We start from the raw sequence: 26,791 nt of genomic DNA, 5'->3' as shown, positions 1-26,791 counted from the left end.
ATGTTAATTACCTAAATGCTGTGCTACTCCAAACTGCGAGAAAGCAACTCAGAGGTAACTTTTCTGGTTGAAAAGTTGAATTTCTGCTTTCTCGTGTGTTGTTTTAGGCTTGTAGCTCATATGAAAAATACTTGTTAAAATTTGGCATGAATTAGATGGTCATCTTCCACACTCCAGGAATACTTAAGTAGGTTAGCAGCTTGCTCTCTCCGTTCCAGTATTGCCGGTCGAGTAAAGGACAGTTTTTGGCTTGCTGACTATTTTACTGCTCATTATTTTAACCTTATTGAAAAGTTCTTACCCCATTGAGGTGAATGAGACCGTTTTTTCCACTTCCTTGTGGACTTGGGCCTACGTAAATTCATCTGTTTCGCATTTATTTCACAATTTGGATTTTTCTTGTTTCGCAACTTGGAGCTGCGTTTCACAACCATGAGGCTTGGAGGCGTATTTTGATGGGTCCTGTAAAACAGCGGTGTAGAAAATCTTTAATAAAAGAGGGGGTACCTTAGTCTATGCCCAGCAGTTTGGGTAGTTGCATGAGAACGTTACTGTGTGTATGATGGGTCTTATTGGAGAGTTAAAATACAACAGAGCAGTTGTTTAAATTACTTCTGGTTTCTTGTTTTTTAGGAATATCTTAGTGGACAAGCCCAACGATCAGTCCTCAAGATGGTCTTCGGAAAGCAATTATCCACCCCAGGTAAGCATCTGAACTTCTGCGCCTGCATAGCCATGTTGTACAACTTAAAATGTACTGGAGTTTTTATTTTAAATGTAGGTTGCTTCTGTTCATATTGACAGCATTAGAGGCTACCTTCTCTCAGTAAAATGCAGGTTATTGACACATTAGGTGTTTATATTTCCAGCAATTTATTTGTGATCTTTCAAGAAGTGCTGTTTTGCCGGGGGAATTTTTGAGTTTCATCCTTGACAATCGCGGTTGTGCTGGAAATAATCTAACCTTATGGTCAGATTAAGCTGCTAATGAGGCATGCAGGTCCCCCTTTGTCAGCACGACAGGAAACTGTTGTAGATTGTTGGCCTTGAGTCTTAGATCTGAGGAGCTTGTATTTGTTTCCCCTAATAGTGCATTTAGAAATGTAGAATCTGTTTAAAGAGACGTGAATGTCACCTCTTCTGCTGGTTAATCGCCTTATTAAAATAAGATTTCTATTGATTTTTAGCATCTAATTTGCTTTTTCATTATTAATTAGGTTGTTAGACTATCCAGAAAAAATCTGCTTATCCTTGTACTTTGTTGTTTTTTTTCTCTGATAAATGTGTTATCCTTCTCTTTATGCTAGATCTTTACCTCATTACTCCAGTACTATTTGATCAGTTTCTATATCTCTTAAGCTGGTTGTTTTAAATTCTTTTCTTTAAAATACTGTTGCGCAGTATCTCTCTCATGCAAAGTTCTGCTTATCTACCTACAAAGTATAAGAACATTTAATCCAAGTATTGTGCATGAGTTAATTTTCACAGAATTTTTCTCTAGGAAAATCTTGCTACTTTGCTTTGAAGTCTTGTTAAAAATCTCTAGTCTAGACCAGTGGCTCCCTATAGCAGCAAGTCATTTCACTCAGTGGAAGGGCTTGCATCTTGATTTTAATGATAAACTGTTCTATATTGTTGTGTCTGTACAAGTGTGGCTTGTTTTTTGGCTTTTTGTGTTTGGTGGGGTTTTGTTTTTTAGGAGGAGAGGGAAAACTATAGTGTTTGTTCCATTAATATGTTTCATAAACCTGCTTGTGAAGACAGTTTTGATCCTCTTGATGTGTCTGTGCATCTACTGCTATTATTTTTTAACATATGTACATATGTATATATGTGGGTGTCTGTATATAGCTAGCTAGATAGATAAAGAGCATAGGAATTGAGTCCATAGCCTGAAGCAGTTTTAGTCTATCTAGGAACTATTGATTGCAGGGTGATGGTTATCGAGCCTGTATTGCATCCCAGTCTGTGCCATCCTTTACTTCCTTTCACACAGGAAGCACGTGGTTTTTGGGCTTTCTTGTTACAAAGCAAGTTTGCCTTATGGTGTAGTTTGGGACTGAGTTGTTCACTTGAGATGCTCTTAGTTGTTGCTAAAAGTTGTTCTTTAATTTTCTGAGCCGTCTTGAATATTTTGTGCTTTTAAAAACCTGATTCTGGAGTAGGAATACGTCTCTTGTAACTGGATGCTTTAGAGTATTCCCAACCTATGCTTAAAGCTGACAAGTTATACAAGTTATATTCAAGCATGTAGATTAAGCAAGGAATAATTAGTGGCTTCTGTGCAAACCATGTGAGCTTGTTAGAGATGTCTTCCCACAACTTTGTGTATTGATCATGGCCTGAATGAAGATGCTGTTGCAGAGCTTCTGAATCTGGTCCTGGAGAACTGGATGCTGCCCCACATGATGGACAAGTAATTTAAATTGAAGTTTTGATAGGAGAGAGGTGAATTAACATTATCATACATATATTTAACTTATATATATACATATATATGTATATATATAGAGAGAGATATCCAGATTTGAGGTCCTTTGGTCTGACTTGCAAAAAGTTAGTCTTCATAGTTGCAACTGAGATTGGCAAGGCAGTATTTGAGTTTTATTCTGCTATTTAAAGACAAAATAAACAGAAAACCTGTCTAAGTGGAAAAGGCCATCCTGCTGGATTCTTCTTACATGAATCTCTGTTATTCAATAATGAGAATATAAAATGCTGTGCAATGACTTGTGTATTCAGCAAGCCTGATCCTGAGCGCAGAGTGAAAGAGATGATGTATTTGCAGTGTTTCCAATATGTACCTTAGTTAATTCTCGTGCTTCTAACCTGAGGGCTTAGTTATTCGTGTAAAGCATTTTTTACCGTTTAACTGTTGAAAAATTAGCTGTAAAGAGGGAATGAGGAGTAAAAATTTTTCAGATTGGGGAATTAAAATTTTTCAGAAGAGACCTGTGTGCAAAGAATGCAGTTTTTGTTATTTCTGTGTATACAGAGAGAAACAGTTCCAAATTGTGTTGTCTCATACTTGACAAAAGAACTTCAGATTTGGTTGCGTTTTGCTCGAAATAGCTGTTCCTTGCACCTTGCCCATGGAAAGACTGCCACATTTTAATGTAGGTGAAAGTTTTATTCAGGTTTCCTGCTTCCTTGTTCTTGCAGATGGCTGAAGTGGTTGTGGCAGATTCTTTAGCTTGGACAACTTCAGTTGAGATAGTGCTTAACTGAATTATAATTGTGGTGAGAAGCTGGGGGAAAATTAGTTGCTTTATATTAGAGGTCGGGTATTTCATATTCCAAAAAAATGATGATACATACCCATGATTTTTAATCCCTGGAATAAACATCATGTATCTTATGGAAAATGAAGTTGCAAAGCATATTTTGGCTTGTGTGTTGGCACGAGTTCGCTTAAAAATTGGTCACTTTTGCAGTGACGCACTTGTTAAAATGTGTGGGTGGCCATAATAGTCCGGGACAGGAAGCGAACTGAAACTTGGTAAAATAGAGCTTTCCTTGTTTCCAACTTTGTTAGCTGAAACTAGGGCTGTGACACAAGGACTGATGGCAGTCATGCTCACTGGAACGTGCCTTAAGATATTTTAATAAGCTCTGCAGCTCTAATCGCTCGTGTTTGTCTCCTCAAGTGTCTCACCTTAATGTAAAGGTTTAGTAATTCCCTGCCGAGGTGGTGGTGCTGTGCTACCTTAGAGGTAAAAATACGAACGAGTCTCTAAACGTTGATTTATTCCCTTCCCTTGTTGAGTGAAACGAAACCTCTCCAGGCACTTTTGATTTCAGAGTGTTCCTCTTGTGAAGATGAACCTGAATTAGAAGAACATAGGTATAAATTTGGGAATTTCTTCAGTAGCTCAATGAAGACCCATGCTTTGCAGTAAATGTGCCGGAGTCTGCATTAAAGCTTTTTTTTAAGGGAAAGAAACTGAAAGTGGAAGTCCAGACACTTGAAATGCTGCCATGTGACTATATTTAGTAAAGGGTTTTCCGAACTTTGTGGGTATGGTAGAGTTAAATAATTCTTGTGACCGTGAAAGTCACCAGTTGGTTATGAATGAGTGCCAGTGAAAGGAAATACATATGACAGCTGTTTTTTTGTTTATTAAACTAGATCCCGTTCTTGAGTCTTGAAATAGAATGACCCAGAAATTATATATTCAATAACAAACCTGTTATGTAGTAACCTATTCAGGCAGAAGAGGGCTGATCATTCTATTTTTGAAGTGGTTCTAGGCTTACATAGGAAGTGTGAAGCAATGAGGTTGGTAATGCTGAAGACCATGGCCCTGTCATAAATGCTCATCCTGCTGGCTCCAGCGATGGTCTGCCCTAGAAAACTGCGTGCAGGAGAAGGTTTAATTCCCCTGAGTGGCTTGATTAATAGTGTGTACAACAAAAGGATAGATTTTTATTTAGCCACAAGCTTAATTGCAAAAGCAATGGGTAGGCTTGTGTAGTAGACGAGGGCAGCCTCCTCTTATTTTGTGTTTTTATTTTCAAATGCAATGCAAGTTTTGCTACTCCGTAATAAAAAAATGCTTGAGCAGAAATGGTTGAAGAGAAAGAAGTTAATAAAATACAATGTGACTCTCATTGCACATGCAGTTTGGAGTCTGGTCCAGCGTATTTGATGTGGAGATGTGAATTTTGAACAGTTAAAGAGTGTATGTATAGAGTTAGTGGCACTGTCCAAACAGTTGGTTTCAGTTTTGCATCCGAGAAGCCCAGTTTTCCTCTCTTCATTTCCATCCTGCTGCTCAGATTGTATCAGGAACTAATTTAAAGTACATGAATAAAATTTGCACTCAGTTGTGCGATGCAGAAGCGTGCACGTGGTTCTCATCAAATGGTAGCACAGACCAGAGCTTCAAGAAAGGTTGAAGTTTTGCTGCGGCTCCCAGTGTGACAGGCCTGGATTTGCTTTTTTGGGTGTACAGTAACAAGCTGTGGAGGTGCTGAAGTGCCGTACGTGACTTACTGCACTCTGCTCTTTGTGCATCTTCACTTACAAAAACATTTAATCATAAACCAGAAGTTTTACGGTTCTTCTAATGTTTCGTAGCATCTTTTTTGTAAGTGCTGTAATTTGAGGCTTAACAACGAGGTTGGGGTTTTTGCACAGTATTCCAGTTAGTGTCTGTGTGCCATGTCTCTAATGAGCCAGTACTTCAGTTAATAATTTGGATTTTCGGACTACTTGATGAATACTTGCACCTTAAACGTACTGATGTTGCTTATAGCAATAGGACAGCAAAATGTCGAGTAACTCGGTGTATGTATTTGAAATCCCATAGACTTGTCCTCTCCAGGTTTAATAAATCATTTGATCTTACGTATGCTTTTATCACATCTTTGTCTGTCACATCTAAAAATCCTGGTCGCGGTTCAAAAATATCCACACAGCCAGCTGTTTGCAGCTCTAAAGGCAATGTATTGTTTCGACATCAGTGAGATTTTAGCCTGTACCCACAGTGGCAGCAGCGTGTGTATACATAAACCCTTCAAAAATGTGTTTGTGTATGTATATCTGTATTAAACACAAAAATGCATACGTAGGTACAGGCGTTGGGCCACAGGCTTTAAAGCAAACCTGTCTTTTGTTTCAGTCAGCAGCTAAATTCACGAAAAGGTTGTCTTTAGCTTTTGGGCTTATGTTTTCTGTAGCATCTGACTCAGCAGGTGATGGGAAGTGTGGAAGCAGGAAGGATGCTGCGCCGTTCCTTCTTTATCTGTAGGTTTCCGAAATCACCGCTACCCATGCGGAGTAATTGCCGTGCCTTGCTCCCTTCTAGGCATGTATGCCAAGATACAGGATTTAACTGCAGTCCTGGATTTCTCTCCCTTAATTTAGGGTAGGAACTGAATAATGCGGGATGAAGTTTGTGCCAAGCGTTTGCAAATGTCGTGTGGTACTTTCTCAACTGTGTCTTCGTGACCCAAGCATTAGGTTTGCCATTCCAGCAAGATTAAGAATTGCAGTTGCTGATGCTTAGCTTTTTCAGCTCCAGGAGAAATCTGTAGGGAAGATGCGATGGTGTAGGAGGAATTCTGAGACGTTATTGTGTACTGTCTGTTCTGCATGGGAATCTTGGCAGCAGGCTGTGCCATGTATCAAGTACTGTTTGCGCATTACAGGACTGTCCTTTTGCTCATCCCTTCCTTTTCTCTGCTTTAGCAAAAAAATACATCGCTGTTTTCTGTAAAGAACTTTGTTTTTTTCTGAAGTTTGACAAGTACTTTGAGACAAAAGCGTGGCTTACTGCTACTTAAACTAGTAGTTTAATCGTTAAACTTACTAGTTAAACTAGCAGTTGGTTCTGACATTTCGGTGGACGGTGTTCTTCACAAAATTAGAAATTTTTCATTTAAAAAAACCAAATCTTTGGAAATACCAAAGCATTCTTTTGTATCCTAGCAGTGCTGATACTCGTTTAATTTCTTCATTCTGAAAAATTTTGGGTTGCCGGAAACCTCTTTTGCAGTAAATCCTCCTTATTCTCATAGATGCCTATCCAGAGTGCATTGTCAACTGTAGTGCACTCTGTAATCAACTTTACATGTACGAGTCTTTCCTTTAAGCAAAGCTTTTTGTAAATGTTTATCCTGGTGCTCTCTAGAACGATGCCAGTACTGCTCCTGTGTTTGCAATAAGTTGCTTTATAGGGCACTGACAGAAAGATTGAGAACTAAATGGATGTGAAAATGTGTTCACCCAAAAGATACCCTTCTAGGATAAGGTTGTTCCCACTGATGAAGCTGTTCAGCACAAGCAAAGTGATACCCGTGGCGCTCTATGGGGAGTCTCTACTCAGGATCTACAGCAGCCACACGTCTGCAAATGTCTCTGTTTGAGGTTGATAAAAGACTCAAAATACTGCGTCGTGTCTGCGTGGTTTGGCAGCGCTGCTCCTTGGAGGAAAGGGCCACCAGCAGTGCCTGCAGTGGGAGGTGTCCTACAACGCCTTCCTGATCTGCTTGTGCTGTGGCCTCGATCACAAGGTTTTGTAACAAAATCCAGCATGATGAGTAATGGTGATTCTGCACTCTCTTGTTTCCCTGTGTACTCCCTATTTCTGGGAAGTTAGGGAAGGGAATAAACACATTGTTTTCAGGTATAAAATTCAATGTATTCTGCACAACGGGATGTCTCCGAACTCCCTCCAAGACCTGTTTTGTATGGGAAGGTTTAATCAACTTGGTGCTGAATGGTACAAGTGCTTCTCTGCATACGCTTTTCCAGTGGAACAGATCTTTTCCTCCAGCAATGCTGGGTGAAGCTGCTAGCTGAGGCCTGAATAGAATAATCCGACTATTCAGACACTGTGGAGGGGGGGGGGACATCTGTGTAAGGGGGGAGCAAATGTTCACATTTTCATCGTTTTATGTGTAAAGCTGCTTTATTGTCAGTTTAAGTGGCTTGGGTTTATTTGGTATGGTTAATAAGCAGTTGGTTCCTGCGTTAGCCACACATGAAACTTGGTCTGTGTTCGGTGGTTAAATAGTGTCAGCCCAGGGAGGAGAAGTAATTTGATGTTCTCTTAGCGTGTGGAACATACTGTATTTATCTAATTGTGTATTCAGTTTAGGTTTCATTTCAGGCTGTAGTGGGCGTTTGAATCATCACTCTCTGTAGTTTGATCCTATTTGCCAGATTTCAGGAAGCTTTGCATCCAGCTTGAAGGAATGTATGTAAGCCCTGAATAGAAATGCTAGGAATAGGTAGTTCAACCAAATCTTTTTTTCCTGGATAAACTGCTTTTAAAGTAATATTCCTAAAAACCCCTTTGCTTCATTCCAGGAACAAAGGAGAAAATACAATACTGGGGAGGGATCATCTCAACTTTCATTCTCTGGCTTTGTAAACTGAATTTTTGAAGGCTGTAATGCTTCTCCCTTGGCGTGTTTTGCAGCCTTGCTTTAATATTAAAATTCACTGTTCTCTCTTCCGCAGTATTTGATTCTGAAACTTGAAAGACCTGCCATAGTCCAGAGTATCACATTTGGCAAATATGAGAAAACGCACGTCTGCAATTTAAAGAAGTTTAAAGTCTTTGGTGGGATGAATGAGGAAAACATGACAGATCTCCTGTCCAGGTAAGATGTGACTTCATCAGCTATGGTATTCATAAAGGCTGGACCAAAATGCTCTTCCCCTTCACTCCCGAGCAGACACATGGTTAAGAGTGCAATAGAGCTGTGGTTGTGATCCTGCAATTATCTGCCTTTGTGTTTATGGCCAGGTCAGAGAGCAGCAATCTCAGCACTCGTTCCAAGCCTTCCTTATTCGGCTCTAACCACAGAGGATTTGTGGAGAGCGAACTCTTGGAGATTTGGAAGAGCTGAGAGCAGGATGTGATGTTGCTGAATTGTGATTCCTTTTTATGTGTGTGCTTGAGGCACGAGAGAAATGATTCCCCAGGTGTGGGTAACTTTAAGTAGCTTTTAAAAGCCCAAATAACCAAGCCCAAGAATTGAGTTGCAGTTGTGAAAGTTCCTGAACTAGCCAGCTGCTCTGCCTTTCTTCAGATGGGTAAATAAATCAAATAAGCAAACGGAAAAACCATGTTTTCCTTTGTTTAGTTTGATTTGGTAGTGGTACTGATAGAGACTAAAGAAAGAGCCTTTTTGCTATTCAAGCTATCCAGAGCTTCCGAGCAGCTGCTAATGTAAATTTGTAAGGTCCTTTTAAGGAGTCTTCTGTTTCAGAAAGGGAAATGATTTTTAAATATCTAGGAATACAAGAGAAATGAGAAGCAAGAACTGTAGGCTTCCAAAAATAGATTAGAAGGAAAGGGCACCTCTGGGGAATATACGGGAGTGCATCACCTGTAGTCATGTAGAACAGCTGTGGAGAAACATTGGAAGTTCTTTATTGCAGGTGTCCTTCAAGACCATACAGAAAATAGTCACGGCCCCTTCCATCCACTTGCCCTCTTAAGATAGACCAGTCTTGCAATTTGACTTTATTGTTGCTGGAATTATGGGGGAAGAGGCCTTAGCATGGTAATGGTTGATATCTAATGTCATTTTCACTTGTGCTGAAGTTTAATAAAAATCCTTCTTTTGTGACCTGTACTTGCATCTTCAGTAAAAAATGGACTTAAGATTTTCAATAAATGACACTAAATATCAAATATTGTTTATAAAGCCATGTCTATAAACGGATCAGAAAGCACTTTGGCAGTGTGATAATTCTGAAAGCTGATCCATCTCCTCCGTGACAATGGAAAATTCAGGTAGATGGGGTGCTGAAGGCGCAGGGTTACAGGTGCAGATGAGCAGCACTGACCCAAATTTAGTTCCCTCCTGAAACCACTACCCAGTGCTGCCTCCCAGGGAGGTAAGATGGTGCATAGCAGTCCAGGCATTGGTCCAGCATGCGTACCTGTGATTCATAGTAATATGCAACAAGCTTCACATTTCAGGCGTGACCTAGATTGCGTTTATTAGCTAGTCCTAAAATACAAGGTAAGATTTAGTAACCTTATTTATTTTTTCCCACAGTGGCTTAAAGAATGATTATAACAAAGAAACATTCACCTTGAAGCATAAAATTGATGAACAGATGTTCCCCTGTCGATTCATTAAGATAGGTAAATGCATTTTTTCAGCATTCTGAGTAGAAAATAATCTCTTCTTATACTCGTGCCAGTCTTGGCACTTGTCACTTAATTGTACTCAGGCAAAGTATCCACAGTAGCTGTTCCATTTCATGATCTTTTAGGCCGGTTAGATTGGAACTCAGTGAAGTCCTGTTACTAAGAAATAATGGCTCTGTAATTTAAGTCCTGGGGAATGAAAGTGAAATGCAGTCATTTTCAGAAATGCAGTTGTTGAGTCAACTAATTGCTGGAGGAGCTGCTTACTGTCCTACTATAAATTGCTATATAGAGCTTTACCTTTTTTTTTAAGCTAAATACCAGTAAAAGTTTCAGTGTTGACAACCCTAGAGTTTGAAAAAGGTTGACGTCTTTCATTCTCAAACATGCTCACAACTCATAGAGCAACAGCAGAAGGTTTCCTTGTTCTCTTCTTGCTACTTTAATAATTATGTCTCATCTCTGGCTAAAAATGACATGCAAGGCAAAGAAGAAGGATACCCCGCAATGTCTGGTCTTGTTTTCTGGTGGAGCTTGCTAAAGGGGGTGCTAATGAAGGCCAGTTACTGGGACCTGTGATGGGAGCAGGTGAACATCTCTCTTCCTTGCTTCATGCAGGCCAGAGAGAACAAGTGTCTTACGGTGGCTGTCAGTGATACTGGTTGGGTTTAATCCAAAAATTCAGAGCCTTTCAGCTTTTTGTAGCTCGATCAATCTATCTTCCCCTTCCTCTCTAATAAGACAGTAAAAGAATAGTAATTTCTCTTGGTTTTAAACTAGCTGGTTAGGGTTAAAAATAGAGCAAGGGGGTAGTTGCTGAAAACAGAGATAAGATCCCGTTGACTGAATTAGATTAATTGAGGAGTGTTTTGAAGTGTTGGGTAGTTCCTTTGCCAAGATGTGGATGACAGTGGCTGTGGAGGGGCTCCCCTCGGAGCCCTTTGCTCTGGTGTCTTCTGCACAGCTTTCTTGAATCTCTGCTCGTGTTTGCCTGAGGACTTGAAAGCTTCAGACTGGGAATCAAGTAATGGTTTGTGTGCCGTAGATGGTGGTGTTGCCTGTTCTCAGAGAAGTGGAAAAATGAGTTGTTCATTGGGTTTCTTTTTGGCTGCTACTTTTGGAGTAATCTGTAATGCTTGGCTTTAGGAAACCTCAAGGGGAGCAGAGGAATGGTTAGAGCTTGAGGTTGACTGCATCGGGAAAGTTAAACTCATTTGTTTTTTTTAAAACGTATTCTGAAACTTCATGCAATAGGTTCTTGGGAAATGAGGGAGGGCGAAAGGGATGAATGGAAAGATGATTAGCTACTACTTTGGATGTGTAAATGGTATTCCAATAAAAATGTGTTCTGCTGTTACGAAGTGTAGCAGTAGCTTGAAACGTGTTAGGAAAGTGAAGTGCTGATTACCAGGATTTTTTCCCTGACATGGCATGAGTAGTATTAATTCTTCTGTGGCTTGTTTTCTTGGGTTGGGTTCCTCGTGTAGCATTAAGCGTTGTGTTCTAGACATACTAATATTAGCTTTGGATTTAACTGTCAACTTGCTTACTATTTATGGTTTGAGATGAGTTTTCCTTTTAGCTGTATCTATACCTTTTTATTTCTTGAAGCTATCTTTTATGAATAAATTCCTATACCAAGACAGAAGTTAAAATGATCCTTTTACCAAATTCTATTAAAACCTCTAGTTGATGGCTAGCGTCATTTTGTTTATGAAGTCCTGCGAGGGGTTTTTGCTGTGAAACAACTGCAAAACGGTGTTACGAAATTCTGTTATTTTTCAGATTCACAGCTTGACTGTGTTTTCAGTTTGTTAAAATTTCCAAGCTGCTAGCCAAAGTAACTCAAAATTCGAAATACCGTGCTGTGTTCCTTGTAATGCTGCCAGTAAACATGAGGCCAAAATCTGCCCTTTTGGACTCTTAGAGACTGACACCGAAAAAGTTGCTGTTATCAGTGAGGTTTGCGTGTTTGGGGAAGGCATTGGTTAGTTCGGCAGAGACTTGCATCGGGCATTTGCTTTATAATTCTGCAGATAAATGTACTATACACTGCCGTTAATAACACAACAGTGAGGTTTACATGGGGAACGGGGCAGGAGGAACGTGGCATGAGTAGATCTATTGATAAAGGAAAAGAATTCCTACAACTTCCGTTGCTCACGTATTAGAGGAAGTTTCAGACTCACAGAAAGCAGAAAAATAACTTTTCTCTCTCCTTTTGTCACAAAAAAGACTTGCACTTTCAGTTTAATTAGTTCAACTTCAATTCCTTAGCACTGAAATGCCCAATTGTGCAGGCTTTTGACCTACTTGACAAGTAATTTTTACATTTCATGTAGCACCTCATTAAAGAACTTGGGAGGGGGAAGAAGATACTTATCCGGACAGAGTATCGAAGAATAATCTTTTTAATGTCTGTGAGCTTTTGTTTCTGGCTCTGTTTTTGTGGTGACTGCAAGCAGATTTTTCGTACTGCGTCCTTGAAAGCAGAAGGTGCTGTGAAGACTGATTGCTGTGAAAGAGCTTGAAGAAATGAGTGTAATTCTCATGCCAGTTCATTACTAGCATGGGAGTTACTAACTGGGCTTCAAGATTTTGAAGCTTTGGTGTAATAGAAATGATCAGTACTTTCTTTAGGGATGTTTCCTGCATTAAATGTATTGACTACATTTTTACATCCATTTTTCCAAACATGCACTGTTTGTGTGTCTAGTACCCATAGACGAGGGACACTGAAATTAGCTTGAGAGGTATTTGAAATTACTGTACTGTTTAATGCCTCTGCTACTGGCCTTTCTAGTATAGACAGTTGAAGTCCTTGTCTAGGAGGACTGGCTGAGAGAGTTGGGGTGGTTCAGCCTGGAGAAGAGAAGGCTGTGGGGGGGCCTTATTGCGAACTTCCAGTTCCTGAAGGGGTCCTACAGGAAAGCTGGGGAGGGACTTTTTACAAGGGCAGGTAGCGATAGAACGAGGGGGAATGGTTTTAAACTGGAAGAGGGGAGATTTAGACTGGATATTGGGAAGAAATTCTTGACTATGAGGGTGGTGAGGCCCTGGCCCAGGTTGCCCAGAGAAGCTGTGGGTGCCCCCTCCCTGGCAGTGCCCAAGGCCAGGTTGGCTGGGGCTTGGAGCAGCCTGGGCTGGTGGAGGTGTCCCTGCCCATGGGGGTTGGACTGGGGCACCTTTAAGGTCCCTTCCAACTCAAACCATTCTGTGATTCTGTGATCCCCTAAAATCACCCTTGTGCGGGTGAAGAACTGTTTAAGCGACCTAAATACCTTCTTCTCTTGAAGGAATATTGATTTTTTTCTTTTTGGTTGTTTTTTTTTTTTGTCTGCTGAGCACCTCACTGGAGTGACAGTTTCAGCTGGTCTGAACAGTTGTGGGTTTCAGGGTGGATTTCTGTTGTACATGCAGCAAAAAAACGTGCTGAGGTGGCTTTATGGTAAAAACTGGATAAATAACTGTAGCTTTAGGCTTCAGATTTAACACCTTTAATCGTAGCGCAAAACACCACCTCAAAGGTATGTGTGTGTGGGGGAGGAAAAAGCAATGTAGCAAACAGTGGATAGCATAAGATGCAGCCTCCGCCGCTGGATTGCAGGGTAATTTTTCAGATAAAGATGTTTCTCAGCTATTGCAGAAGCTCTGGTTGGATGAGAGGTGTCTCCTTTGTGTAGTTTGGTAGGCAGGGAAAAGGTTCAAGAATGGGGAGATGATCCAGAAGAACGCTTGGTTTTTGCTAAGGGAATAGAAATCTCATTAGTTTCAACCCTTCTGCTTTGTTTCTTTTCCTACTGCTGTGGAGTAGCTTTAAAAAGATAAAATTCAGTTTTCTCTGCCTGTGCAGCACTGCGTTCCCTATAACGTCTGCGCTTTCCTTAAAGTAGATCATTGCACTGTGAAAATCTTGAAGTTTAAATCACTGTTTCTGGTATTTGTTTGCTTAGTGTAAACAAGACTATTGAAAGCCGAGTTAACTGGATGGAGAAGTGGTAGCAAGTTGATGGCTTTACATTTTTTTGTAGTGATAGCTCTCTAGGATTCCTCTGCATGTCCTGATACTTCTTTCAGGCTGCAGTTGGCTGCCAGGATATGGGAGTGAATTGTTAATTTTTTTCCAGGAGAAATTGGTATAAATTCTGAGAAGAACTGCTGAAATAGAAGTGAATACCTCTGCTTTTTTTCTGGAATGAAGTAGGAAGATGGTAATACTTAGGTTTGGTTTTTCATGCAGTAAATGTACTTTTAGGAAATTGGCTTCAGGCTCACCATCAGGAAATTTATGGTCTCGGTCCATTTGAGGTGGTCTGTGGTTTGGTTCAGTGTTTCAGTGCAAGAAGCTGCTGGATAGGCTTTACTTCTTTATAGCTGAATTAACGCCAAAATTTAACTTCATTTTGGTCTTGGTCTGTGTTTGGGTCTGAGATAAAAACCAAAGGTGTTGCTCTTACATGTGGTCTTTTGTCAGTCTGCCGCCTTAATAGGTGAAATACCCAGGTTTAAACTTATTTGTGTACTTGGATTTGAGAGTAGTAATGTTTGGTGGTGTTAAGGTACCATATTGGCAGCAATCCCTTGTGCAAGGGATAAAACTAAGCAAGGACCAAGTTTTTTGGGGAGAGTGTATGCAGTGTGGGTGGAAAATAGGTGACTCTTGGTTTTTCTGACCAGTTCACTTCTCCCATCTCCACAAGCATGCACCTACTAGGAACTGCTCTGAAAAAGCATCTTGCTTTGTATGCTGAACAGTCAAGTAGAAAGAAATTATTTGAAGAGGATGATTTGAGAGCTGTAATTTATAAAGTACCTACTTCTAGGTATTACAATCAGTTATATTCAGCATATCCAAACTCTCTCTTGATTTTTTTTCTAAAAATCTCTTCTGGTGACTGTTCTCAGAAGCTGTCATAAGTATTTACTAATAGGTTCATGGAAACGCCCTTTAAAATTTAGAAAACCATGTGTTTGAACGTACATTTTGTACCCAAACACATTGCAGAAAATGATAGGTCTAGCTTGTTTGAAGTGTAGCTACTTAAGAACCTTTAACAGCTCAGGAACAACTTTTAGACAAATTTTGGGTTTTATTTCCTGAAGGAATAGGGCAGAAAACCCTTAGTTCAACAAGTTAAGCTCAGTGGTGTTTTATAGTGGTTTGAAAGACAAAAACAGTGGCAAAAATAGTTTCTGTGGAAGGGAGGAAGTAGTGGACTCCACGCTGTTGCTGGTAACTACTCATTCAACTCTAGTACTATCTTTTCCTGTTTATCGGTTACGGTCAAATAAAAAGGAAACAGAAGTATTTGAAATAAAACCACTTGATTGCACTGCAGTTTTGAGGAGGCAGAGTTCACATGGGTTTTCTGGGAGTTGGAGTTGCTCTGAAAAGCAAAACTGAGTCTTAACCTGCAGATGCAATGAACAGGTAAAAAGATGAGCACAAGAACCATAGGTGTTAACACAGAGTGGTAGAGAAGCCTTAGGTGAGAGGCTGCAGTGTGTTTCACTGGTCATTTAATATTCCAAGTACGTCTGTTCCAATACTCAGATAAAACAATATTAGCCAAAGAGCTGCGTACATTTAAGATTTTGAAAAAAAGTTTTTCAATTGGGAACTGACAGTTCCCCCCGTCCCTCCTCCACAACTTGCAGACGTTACTGATTTGGTAAAATTTAAAATACCCAAGCTTCTTGTCTCCACCATTAGGGAAAATAATTGTTGCTGACAAATGTGAAAATAAGTGTCCTATGAGGAGCAAATACTGTCGCTGCTGTGCTTGTGATTCCCATCCATGTCAGGGCTTGTTGCCTCTTTGAGCTGTTTTCAATGACGGTATTTTTGCTTTTTTGCTTAAAGCGAGCTTCTGCTTTGTAATGATCTGCTGTGTTCATGTTGCTGGGAACAGGTTGCTTTAAATGACAACTTTCACGTGATGTATTTGTTAATTTTCTTAAGCTTTCTTAAAAGAACTAGAACTTAAATCAGAAATACTGAATTTTGTGTAACCTTTGGAAGCATTCTGTTGAAATAGTGCTATGTGTAGCATGATAAGACTCACGCAGTGTTTGCTTGATGTTTATGCATCTTCTTTTTTTTCCTTTTCCTTTCTTCTCCAGTTCCACTCTTATCCTGGGGACCTAGCTTCAATTTTAGTATCTGGTATGTTGAACTTAATGGCATTGATGATCCAGATGTGGTCCAGCCGTGCCTCAACTGGTACAGCAAGGTAGGCCTGCGTTTTGGGTGCCCGTTTGTTTGAAGGTTTGTGGTCTCAGAATCTTGTGAAACTTCTCTTGACTGGAATTTCGTGACCTTTTCATTCCTTGGATATCAGCTATTAAAATAACAAACGCGTAGTTAAAACTCAAACCACATGGCTGACTTAATTCAAATCTGCTTCTTTTTTTTAAAAAAAAAAAAGAACAAATCACCCCCCCAAAAAAACCAAAATTGCCACCACCAAAATTGCCACCACCACCAAAAAAAAGTCCTATTAAAAAAAAAAACCCTGCTAGGGAGAGACATCACAAGAAAAACATAAAAGAAAGGAGCACTGAGTCAAGGAGGACAATATTAGTAAAATGGTATTTGCATTGGAAGGGAAATGAATCTTAAAACCAAATTCCCTGTCTCCCTTTTCTTGCCTTCTCTTACCATACCAGTCCTTTTGTAGAGCGATATGTGAGCCTAGAGCCTTTTGGGTTACATATGCAGCTTTTGTTTTAGGGTATAAAAATGAGCTTGTTTTAAAGAGAATCCACGTTGGTGCCTTTCCTGCTGCAGCTCCTTGTACTTCTGATGTTTCCCTCTTACTCTTTTGAATACTCTGAAGCAGAGGGGAGCTGATGCCACTGGACTGTGAGATGAGATGATTTATACCATTTGCCACTTTGATAGACAGAGAGTTCAAAGGGTTCTAAACGTTATTTGTCTAAACTGTATTTAATTGAGTACAACAGATGCCTCTCCTGTGGGAGGGAAGTGCACACTGACAACCAGAATTCATTTTGTTGCTGCTTTTTATGCATAGATCTTGTGGAACAATTCATGAAATTCATATTGTGTTACGGGGAAGACATCTTTCCCAGCTGAATAAGACTGGGTAGTGGAGCAGCGTATCTCTGCTTCCAGAAGGAAAAACTTAAAAGAAGATAAAGATTGTGCATGGTAGTGCTGAGGCTCTCACCAGTTTATGGTGTTGCCAGTGTGGCCATGCTGTGTCTGGCTCATGTTTTTGTACCAATATGACAAACTTCTTCGTGGAGCATTTAAAAACACCATTAGTTGGAAGTTGTCTGGGGCTGCTTTGTGATTCAAGTGGTGTTGTGGTCATTGGTCTGCTGGTTTCCAGCTCTGAAAAGTCAAGTTGGCAGAGGCTGCTGGTGGTTTTCTGGGCTGCTTTCTGCTGCCTCTGCACGTGGTGTCGTCTCTGACGTTTTTCACCAGTTGCTGTAATGGGGATGCTCTGATTTTTATTTTTTATTTCTCGGTCAGGAGCCTCCTGATGATGATGTCAGCCTGTTTTGTTCCCTCTCATCCCACAGAATTGATGCTTTTCATGGTCAGCATGGATGGAGTGACAGCTTCTTCAAGGGGTGCCAGCATTGTTCTTCTGAGCCTTTGAAGCCCTAAAGCGGCAAGGCAGAGGCTTAGTCACGATTGTTTATGCTCTAATAGGATCAGTTGCCAAGTTTTTGGTGATGAGTGCATGTCTCGCTGGTGTTCTCCTCTCTCACAGTCCTGAGAGGCCGCTGTTGCCAGATCAATGTAGGAGGATATGTGCTGACCCATATCTGGGGAAAGGCAGAAAAGCTGACCTGTTTCTTCCAGTTCTTTGAGGTGATGTGAGTATTTTCGTGCGTGTTCTTGGAAGTCTCAAAGGCTTTGAAATCTAATAATTCTTTGCTGCCTGAGACTTCAGATGAGAAGAAGGTTCTACACAACGTTGCCCATCCTTTTTGTTATGTGTGCTTCAACCAACAAAGCCTCCCTTTCCTGAAGCGAGTGGAGTTGGGGGTAACACATAAGAACTCAAGGCAGCAGATGTGCTCCTCGGTTCATTCCCTGCTGCTTTCTCCTTGCTGTCCAGCTCAGCCTACTGCCTCCTGAAAGCCTGAGCACTTTGCTTTTACTGGAGTGGACGTACTTTAGGAACTCCTCAAGCCTTGGAAAAGGCTGCGCAGGGAAGTGGTGGAGTCACCATGAACGCTTAAATATTTTTAATTCTACTAATGCCTTTGACACTGTCATTATCTTAGTCTCATGGTCTTGTTGTGTTTCTACCCATAGCAATGATTGCTTCAGATCAAGGCTATTATTTGGGTTGTCATCTCTTTAAATCGGCATGACAGCATTTAAAAAGGAGCCTTTTATATACTTTTTATACACCTTTCTGCATAGAAAAGCTTTTACGTTTTAACTTCTGAAGTACTATCTACTGTGGTGTTATTTAAATACGAACTCCTGTGTTGCATCGAGTGGCCAACCTGCATCCAGCAGTCACTTGATGCTTTGTAAGCCAAGTCTGTCAGTCATGAGGGGCTCAGCGGAAATAGGCAAAGTGTGGTTTTTGTCCAATGTGTAAACTAGACGAGCTGAAGGTACAGAAACTGGTTTTTACTGGTGTGCAGCTATCCTTTTGCTTGCTGTCCTTTTGAGCAACAGAGTCTAATGTGGTTTTGGAAGCAAACATTTGCTTAAAGACAGTGTTTTGTTACAGGTATCTATTTGGGAGGAAAAAAAAAGAGGTTTTTTTTCCCGAGTTGTGCTGTAAAACTCTGGTTTAGCTTTAGAACTCCTTTGCTACAGTCTCGCATTTTTATCAGTACGTGTCCTTGGCCTTTTTCATGTGGGCTGGGAACTGGTTTTCTAAAAATGCATAGTTCTGGCTATTTGCAGCTGTGAAATACTGATGGATTAAGAACTAAAAATATAGCACATGGCCGTGTTTCTTTTAGGCTGCTTCAGTTTATGAGATTCTTGCCATTATTTCAAGAACGCTAATTTTTGTTGAACGTTAGTGGTAGTTCCAGGTTTTCAGAAAGATTCTGTTCATTTAAATACCATAAACTTCACTTCTAGCGGTGATGTCCAGTTAGGAGTAAAATCTATTTTTTTTTCTCTTTAACGCCTTAGAATTTAGGTTTGAGGAGTATTTAAAATAAGTGGTTCTGCTACTTATTGACTTAAAAATCCATGTTACTTATGCATGTTGTTAGCAGCTTCGAGAAGGCAGGGGATGATTTGGTAGGTTAACAGCACAAGCAGCAGCAAACTCTCACTCAGACTTTACTCTTCCCTCACATTTCTCTGCCTGGACGTTTGACCTGGTGTGGGTTTCTCGAGCTTTTCCTCTCCCCTTGCCACAGCTGAGTGGGAAATGAGCAGCTTTGGCTTATTGGCAGGGTGAAAGCAAGGGTTCTGCTTCATGATACATGGGAATATATTAAAAGTAAAACTTTGGCGTGCACGTAAATCCTCGCTGCCGCTGATCCGAAACCCTCGTGAACCCGCAGGATTTGGGGTCAGCTCTGCCTTCTGCCTCTCAGTTGCAGGAGCAGTGGTCATCGCAAGTATTCCTGTTCTTGTGGCTCTTTTTTTTTTTTAACTTCTGCTTCTGGAAAAGCTGTGACCTACTTACTCTTCTAAATTATTTTGTTACATAAGAGTCATACAATCAAATTATGTAAGGCTGATAGCGAAGGCTTTTTCCTGCTCTGCACTTCGGGTAGGCCTTGAACAGCAGGGCCAGGCAGATGGGGGGGGGGAAGTAATGGTCACTGTGGAGATCTGGGACACCGTGCGCTCTCTTCTTGCGTGCTTATTAAACTGGATAATATCAAGTTGTATAATTTTTCTGTTGTTGGAAAGTGCCTGCACAGCTTATAACATCTTTCATGGAGTGTTCCTCTGTAAGCTCGTGAGCAATTTATGTGCAGCGTGTGTAAGAGATCCTGCTTCTGTCTCCAGGCAGGTTCACAGGTAGCTCCCAGCAGTGCTGGTAAACGAAAAAATCTACATGTCTCATAGGTTTTCTTGTGTTCCAGTAGTACCGTGAACAGGAAGCCATTCGCCTTTGCCTAAAGCATTTTCGTCAGCACAACTACACCGAAGCTTTTGAGTCGCTGCAGAAGAAAACCAAGATCGCTCTGGAGCACCCTATGTTGACAGACCTGCACGACAAACTGGTCTTGAAGGGAGACTTTGATGCTTGTGAAGAACTGATAGAAAAAGCTGTGAATGGTAAGAGAATCACAGGGGTCTGATATGTTAATTAAAAAAAACCACATTGAAATGTTACTGCTTTGAATGTTCATGCACTTAGTAGCAGAATTGGCCACTCCTTGTGTATTTCACATATTTCATATCCAGTGTGGTGTACTGTCAGCTTTTGGACTTGTGAATTATATGTATGGTGACGGCTAAAAGTCCAGTCATGAAATCTCTTATCGCTGCTACTTTTGGAGACTCTTTCTCCCAGAGATGACAAAGTGGTGCACTTAAGAATGGGTTAAGTGCAAGTTCTTCACGTAAATGGCTGGCAAGGCTGAAGGTGGACAGAACTATCAGAAAAGTCATGGGAGTGGCGAGCAGGGAAGCACAGGACTTGAGTTCCCAGTTGTGATCTGTATCATGATTTCTGGTTAGAGCTTACCAGCTACCTGGTGCTTCAGCAGAAGTTCTCAGCTGTATTTGAATGAGTGCTGTCTTTGCCTGTGGAGAAAGTAGTCCTTGGAGAATGCTGTAGAAGAAGTCACAGTGACTGGAGGCAGAGACTGTCTTCCCTTGCAGAGCAGGACATTGGTAAACACTTCAATTATAACTACTATTGATTTTCTACTTGGAAACTTACCTTAGGAGCAGTGTGTTTAAACAGCTCTCAGCTCCTAAAATGGAAGAGATGTACTTGGGATACAAAAAGAATCGGGCTATTGCACTGCAGCATCTCCTGAGGACCCGTGCAGTGGTTTTGGATCACAACCTGATAAACAGAGGTGCTCTTGGCTGTGGGTGTAGTGCTTGTTGAGTGCGTGCAGTCACTCTTCATGAGGAAACTTGTACTGGCGTAAGAAGAGAAGCTTGTGTCTGGTGCCCATAGAGTTAGGGACTTTGTGGACCAATTTAATGGATGTCTGGCACCAGAGATGATTTTTTTCTTAATTCTGGGCTAATATTTTGTGATACCTTTTGGATAGATGCCAGCCTACCTGCTTGACTCTGTTAGTGTGGATTTTGCCACTAAAGTCGGTGGTTCTCAGGATATGGTAGAAATGATAGCTTTAAAATAAAGGTTTGTCTTCCATGGGAACACACCATCCTTTTGTGAATAAGCTGTTCAACTAAGCGCAATATTAATGAGCAGCAGGTTGTCAAAAACTGCAGGAAATGGCTTTCTACAGGTTTTGGCTCAAAGTTTCTCAACTGTACAGATAGAACAGCTGAGATTTGCCCTGCGCTGAGCTCCCTGTGCAGCTACAAGAGTCAAGACTGAGGATTGCCAGTGTTGATCCTCGCTTTCCTGAGCGTTGCCTGCCCTCCTGAGACAGCACAGTGTTGTTGGCTGGGCTGGGAGCATCGACAGCTTCCTGCAATGCAGGGACATTTTGCGACCGGCAGCTTCCCCCTGAATCTTAAGGGCAAGTGAGGACTGCAGGATGAGAAAGCAGCAGGGAGCTGTGGCTGGCTGTTGCTGTGTCTGCGGTGCTTCTCAAAGACATGAGTGCCTGGGGGGAGCAGATGAGCCCACCAATATGAGGAGGGATCTGCTGAGAGCCAGAGGGGAGCTGTTTGCTGATGGTGATGACTTTGCCAGTGCATCAGTTGTGCTGCCTTGGCTGTGACTTCATCTCGTCGGTGCCTGGAGGCCGTCTGCTTTCCACTTCATTGCAGGCTGTAGTACAAACTGTTTCTTGAATGGAATTTCACTAGAGGTTTAGGATGTGCTGAATAAGTTGTCTCAAAAATTGACTTTTTATTTTTTTGTTGGGTGCTAATGAAGTGAATGTTTGTGGCCTCATTTTTTGAGCAGTTATATGTTTATTTCTTTTACTATGTAATATTTAACATACTGCCTTTACTCTGTCCAGCACTTTTCCCCTAGGATTTGAGCTGAGCTGACTTCTGTTTCCCCTTGAGAGTCTGCAGATCTTTTCAAGGGGTGGAAGTACTGGCAAAGGACTTGGCTGGTAGAAAACTGTAGATCTTGTGTTGTACTGTCCTGTCTGACGAATGGACACTTGCTTCTTGTCAAATTTGATGTGAATAATCGTGTTTCCATGGTTCTTGTAGTTGGGTCACTTTTTGGAGACTGAGACACTCAGCATCACTTAAGCAAAGAGAAATATACTGTAACTTGTTTTATCAGTCCTCTTTTGTTACAGCCAGTACAGAAGCAAGTATTTCTAGTAACAGAATGTGGACAACTTTGCAGGAGGGTCTTCAAGTGGCATCATTAAGTTTTGTCAGTGCTTCTTGAGGGACAGAATAATACCTATGAGGATGTTTATACTGCTTCCTTTTAGTCTGGTACCTGGCTAGCAGAAGTCAGTGTACGTATCTCCCATTGCTCATCCTTAACGATTTTGCTTGTCTTTGAATGCATTAACCTTCCTTCTCCCATCCCGCAGTTTCTTATGTTCTCTTCAGCTTTTGTACCCATTTAAAGCTCTGTCGCCTCCCAGCACCCTTTGGAGAGAAGCGCGCTCTATCCCGAGACACTGAGGCTGTATCCCATATTTGCTTTAAACTGACACAACTATGTGTTTTCACAAACTGGGTCAATCCTGCCCTTGCTCAGGACAGTGTGTCCCGTGTCCCCTGGCCCCTCGCTCGCTGGCACCAGTGCTTGTGCTGCCACATGGCAAACCAGGTCAGGGAGCTGATAGGGCTATAGTGGACAAACCTGATAGCCACTAACACCTGAAACTGCAGCTGGGGTAGTTTGTACAAGATGATGCTCAAGTCAAGGTGTTGAATGTAGCTGGGATTTTAGCAGTTGGATCCTTCTTGATAGGATGGGAATAGATGTTTTCAGTCTTCAACGCATTCTCCTGTGGTATTGCTACCGTCTGTTCCCTGTGCTCCTCGGCGGTTACCTGTACTTACTTGGCTCTGCACCTCTCTCGAGCTCCTCTGTTTGAAAGAGGCTCATTAGCATCCAGCATTTACCATTTTACCTCCTTAGCAGCCTTTTTGTGAAGTCTGCACAGCTTGCTGTTTAGTCCCTAAGGTGCAGGCGTTCTTACGACTGAACTCCTCTCTGTGTTGTTTTTCCAATAAAAGCAGATTAACTTCAGTCCTGTATATGGTCCGTGAAGTGTAGAGTTAATTGAGATATACAGGTCCTTAAATTATCCCTGAAATCATTCAAAGAGCGAACTGTTCTGGGCTGGACATGAATATGTGAACTTCTGACCTTCTGCTGATCTGAGAGTTCATTGCCTTAAAGGAACAAACAGAAGCGCAGTGAGGTTGACAGAGATACTGCACGCTCAGTTCGGCCTGAAATGTCTTCTGAAGAGGCTCAGATTTGCAGTGGTAGGTATTTAAGAAGTGAAATGCGATGCATCTCTCGCAGGCTATTTCCATAGGCTTAGTCATGTAGAAAAAGAGTAGGTGGTCAAGAATTAGCGCTAGCAGAGCTAAACTCTTGTTCTTTTGCATTGCTAATGATGAACGCTGTCTTCCACCTCACATCACCAGATGATTTCTTTTGAGAGCTCAGTGGCAGGCAGCCACACTTTTCCCGCAGATTCTTTTGACTTGTGCATTACACTTAGAAAACGGGCAAATGGAAACTCTGGCAGCTGCCTGACTTCCTCTCAAAAATAAAAGGTTCCCTAAATCTCAGCTGGTTCACAGACTTAGTTCAAATGCTTCACATTTGGATTCATTCCTATAGCTTTCAGATGGCCTATATTATTGAAGAAGAAAAAAATCTGCTTAATATTCCTACAGAGAATATGCAGAGTGCAAATTGCTTCATCGAACTGTTTTGCAGCTACTGTAGACGTAGAAAGCTGCTTGAAATGGGTTGAAGATCTGCTCGTTTGGTATTAGTATTCTGGAGAACGAGGTGTTCCTCCTGGCAGCTCTCGTGTCGGTGCGTGATCTGTGTTTATCTGTTGACAAGTCAGCCTCGTACGACGAACATCGAGTTGTGATGCAGAGCCCACGGGCTCGAATGTCTCCGAAAACTTGGGATGCACAGGAGCAGTTGTATTCTCCTGGAAGCTCCAGGCAGACAAGCGTACGTTAATTTTAACATCAAATATATCTGGATTCACTTCTGAGGAGGTATGGACGCTGGCTTGCTGCTCTGTAGTACTGGGATATACAGAGATGAAAGGCTTGCTAGTGCTCCAAAGCAAGTAGATGTACGGTTTGCATAGGAGCAGCGTATCTTGCAGGGATTTGGGAGCAAACCTAGTATCCTGTTTCGTTTCTCTTCTTAAGAAAGAAATGCGAGAAGATATTACAGCTTTGAGGCTGGAAAAATTGATGTGTTTCCTTGTTGCTCCCATGTCTCCAGGCGTCAGAAGCATCAGGTTTTCTTTAGAAGGATTTCTGTGACTACAAAACTCTCAGTCTGTTTAGGTGTTTTGGGTATTTTTCTTTGGTTCACGAAAAATCTTAAAAACCAAACTCTGACATGCAGAAATTATGGGCTAAATGCAGCTCCGAAAGTTTGTCAGCCATTGGCAGTGAAGTGAATAGATCTCAGTAATCCTGCCTAGATGCTGTCTAAAAAAGACACTTAATACAACTTTTACTTGTTCCTGATTGGCTTCAGCAAGTTAAATATTTTTGTCCTGCAGTTTGTCCTGATCCTTTCTAGGTAACCTGTAATTGGCTGAAAAAATAAAGGCTTCGGTTATCAGGGAGGTAGAATTTACTGAGCTTTCACCGCTGTGAACTCGATGTTGTTACATCCAAAATGCGTCACGAGCTGCTACGAAGGGCTTGAAAATAGTACAAAATAAAAGTACTGGTTTTGGCCGTGATTTTTAGAGAGTAAACATGGACGTTGAAATGAGAGGGCTCGGGGGCAAAGGAAAAGACTTCCTTTAAAAACTTGCACTTAACATTTTTTTCTACAGGAGTCTGAATGTATTTTAAACTACTGATTCATTGGAAACAGCTGACAAACCTGAGCAGGCCTAGATGTGCTCTTCAGTGCCTCGCAGCAGCTTTGGAGACCTTTTGGTCAGCTGTGCTATCCTGGCAAGCAACATATTGAGTGCGCTAGGATAAGGTCTGGCACGGGAGACAGAATCTGCCTAGAAATCCTCCTTTTTTTTCCCCCGGTGGTGTCAGACAGGTGGTGATTCAGCCTCCAAAACAAGCTGCTGCTGGTTCGCAGTGCAAGTAGAATGAATGTGGAACCGCTCCCAGCAGAAATGAAGCGTTTCTGGGAAGCAAGCTGGAATATTTCCAAACCAACGTCCCATGGAAGACAAGAAGCAGCATTAAAAGAGGCTGAAGGCACAGTAGGGGAGAAGTTGTCATATCTTGACAAGTGCAGCCCGTGGGTGTTGAGCATGGGAGAGAGGTTAAATCACCCTTTCAGATCATATGTGGTGTAATTCAGCCTCTTGAGCTATTTATGGCCAATTATCTATTGGCTGCCATAGGGATAAATACGGTTTTTGCATTCTGTCTTGAAGACTGAACGCTTTAATGGTAACCAAAAGGCTGGATTTCTGTCTAGGTTTGTGGTGAGAAAAATCTGCCTGAGTCACTATGAGGTTTCTTACAGCGCAAGCATTTGTTCTGTTGGAAGATGCCTCTCTGAATCAGAATTTGTGAAGCCTCAAGCTTAAAGGCTGTTGCGTCTTATCCCAACTAAATGGTGGAGAAGTGGGAGTGAGGAACTCTGCTCTTAAAACCAAAATAAACCACTTTTCTACGTATGTTGAACAAACTCTTGGCTTTCTTCAATTACCTAGTGCTAGGAGAAAGCTGATGTTTTTGGCTGCAAGACAGGTGAAAGTAAAATTTGCCCTGCTTTCGCAGAGTGTTTGATTTGAAAAACTTGCAGAGCTGAGTTCATGGAAGTTGAAAGCGGTTTTGTATTTTAAGACCAAACTCAGCACCTTTCAGGAGCTCTTTAATGCCCTTATTTTCCTATTAGATGGTCTTTAAACGGAGTATTTCTCTTTTCCCAGGAAGTACTTGCTGGCTTGGGTTTTAATTAAAACCTGGATTTCAGTCATGACAAACTACAGGATGCCAGGAAACGCTTTAAAATGTTCTCTGAATGTTGTGTCATGCTTCACATAGATTTTTACCTTTTTGTAAATAAATAGGGGTATGTGCAGTAAGGATGATTCCTTTATGCCTGTATGCCTACCAAGGGATTTTCTAGAAATAAACGGAGGCGTTCATAAGCTGTTAAATTCTTACCTCAAAGCCACAATTACAGGGGTCGGAAGAACTAAAAACTGTTAAGTGCAACGTAGCAATTTAATTTTACCTTTCTCTGCTGGGGAAAGTAAAACCGATTCCTGAGCAGGTTTGCTGGATACCATTCTACCAAAGGACATGGTACTACATGATTAAGGACCCCTAAATGCATCCCACATCTGAGCAGTGCCTGTGCATTGTACTTTTTCAATACAAAACCATGTAAATCTGTCATTCGAGTCCTCAGTCTGCCTCTGGCAGTTACTGCAGTAGTGGTGATGTAAACTGGGTGTCTGAACTCCCAGTTTTCACAGGTAATGCAGAACAAATGCTTGACATGGAGATAGTGGGGTGATGGATGAGATACAGAATCACAGAATGTGTTGGGTTGGAAGGGACCTTTAAAGCTCATCCAGTCCAACCCCTGCAGTCAGCAGGGACATTGGCACCACATCAGGTTGCTCACAGCCCCATCAAGTCTGGCCTTGGATATCTCCAGGGATGGGGCCTGCACCACCTCTCTGGGCAACCTGTGCCACTGATCGACCACCTCATGGGGAAGAGCTTTTTCCTCATATCCAACCTAAATCTGCCCTTTTCCAGTTTAAAACTATTTCCCTTCATCCTATTGCTCCATGCCCTAGTGAACAGCTCTTCCCCAGATTTCTTATAGGCATCTTTCAGGTCCTGGAAGGTCGCTATAAGATCCCCCCAGAGCCTTCTCTTCTCCAGGCTGAACAACCCCAGCTCTCTCAGCCTGTCT

The 26,791-nt window shown here is 41.5% G+C and overlaps 1 protein-coding gene across 1 annotated transcript in view; it reads left to right on the top strand.

Moving 5' to 3' along the window:
• Positions 1–633: 633 nt before the first annotated feature.
• LOC104541026 (muskelin) overlaps positions 634–26,791 on the top strand; it is a gene marked incomplete at both ends in the record, with an annotated part of 37,232 nt that continues 11,074 nt past the window's right edge. Inside the window, 5 exons of the mRNA XM_010184984.1 lie at positions 634–703; positions 7,970–8,112; positions 9,523–9,611; positions 15,741–15,850; positions 19,674–19,866. Of these exons, the coding sequence (XP_010183286.1) occupies positions 634–703; positions 7,970–8,112; positions 9,523–9,611; positions 15,741–15,850; positions 19,674–19,866 (605 nt within the window). The remainder of the gene's footprint in view (positions 704–7,969; positions 8,113–9,522; positions 9,612–15,740; positions 15,851–19,673; positions 19,867–26,791) is intronic.

The sequence above is a fragment of the Mesitornis unicolor genome, unplaced genomic scaffold (assembly GCF_000695765.1).
Source record: "Mesitornis unicolor isolate BGI_N332 unplaced genomic scaffold, ASM69576v1 scaffold1265, whole genome shotgun sequence".
NCBI classification, from domain to species: domain Eukaryota; kingdom Metazoa; phylum Chordata; class Aves; order Mesitornithiformes; family Mesitornithidae; genus Mesitornis; species Mesitornis unicolor.
Note: the sequence above shows the minus strand (reverse complement) of the source record. Positions and strands in the feature narration are given on the sequence as shown.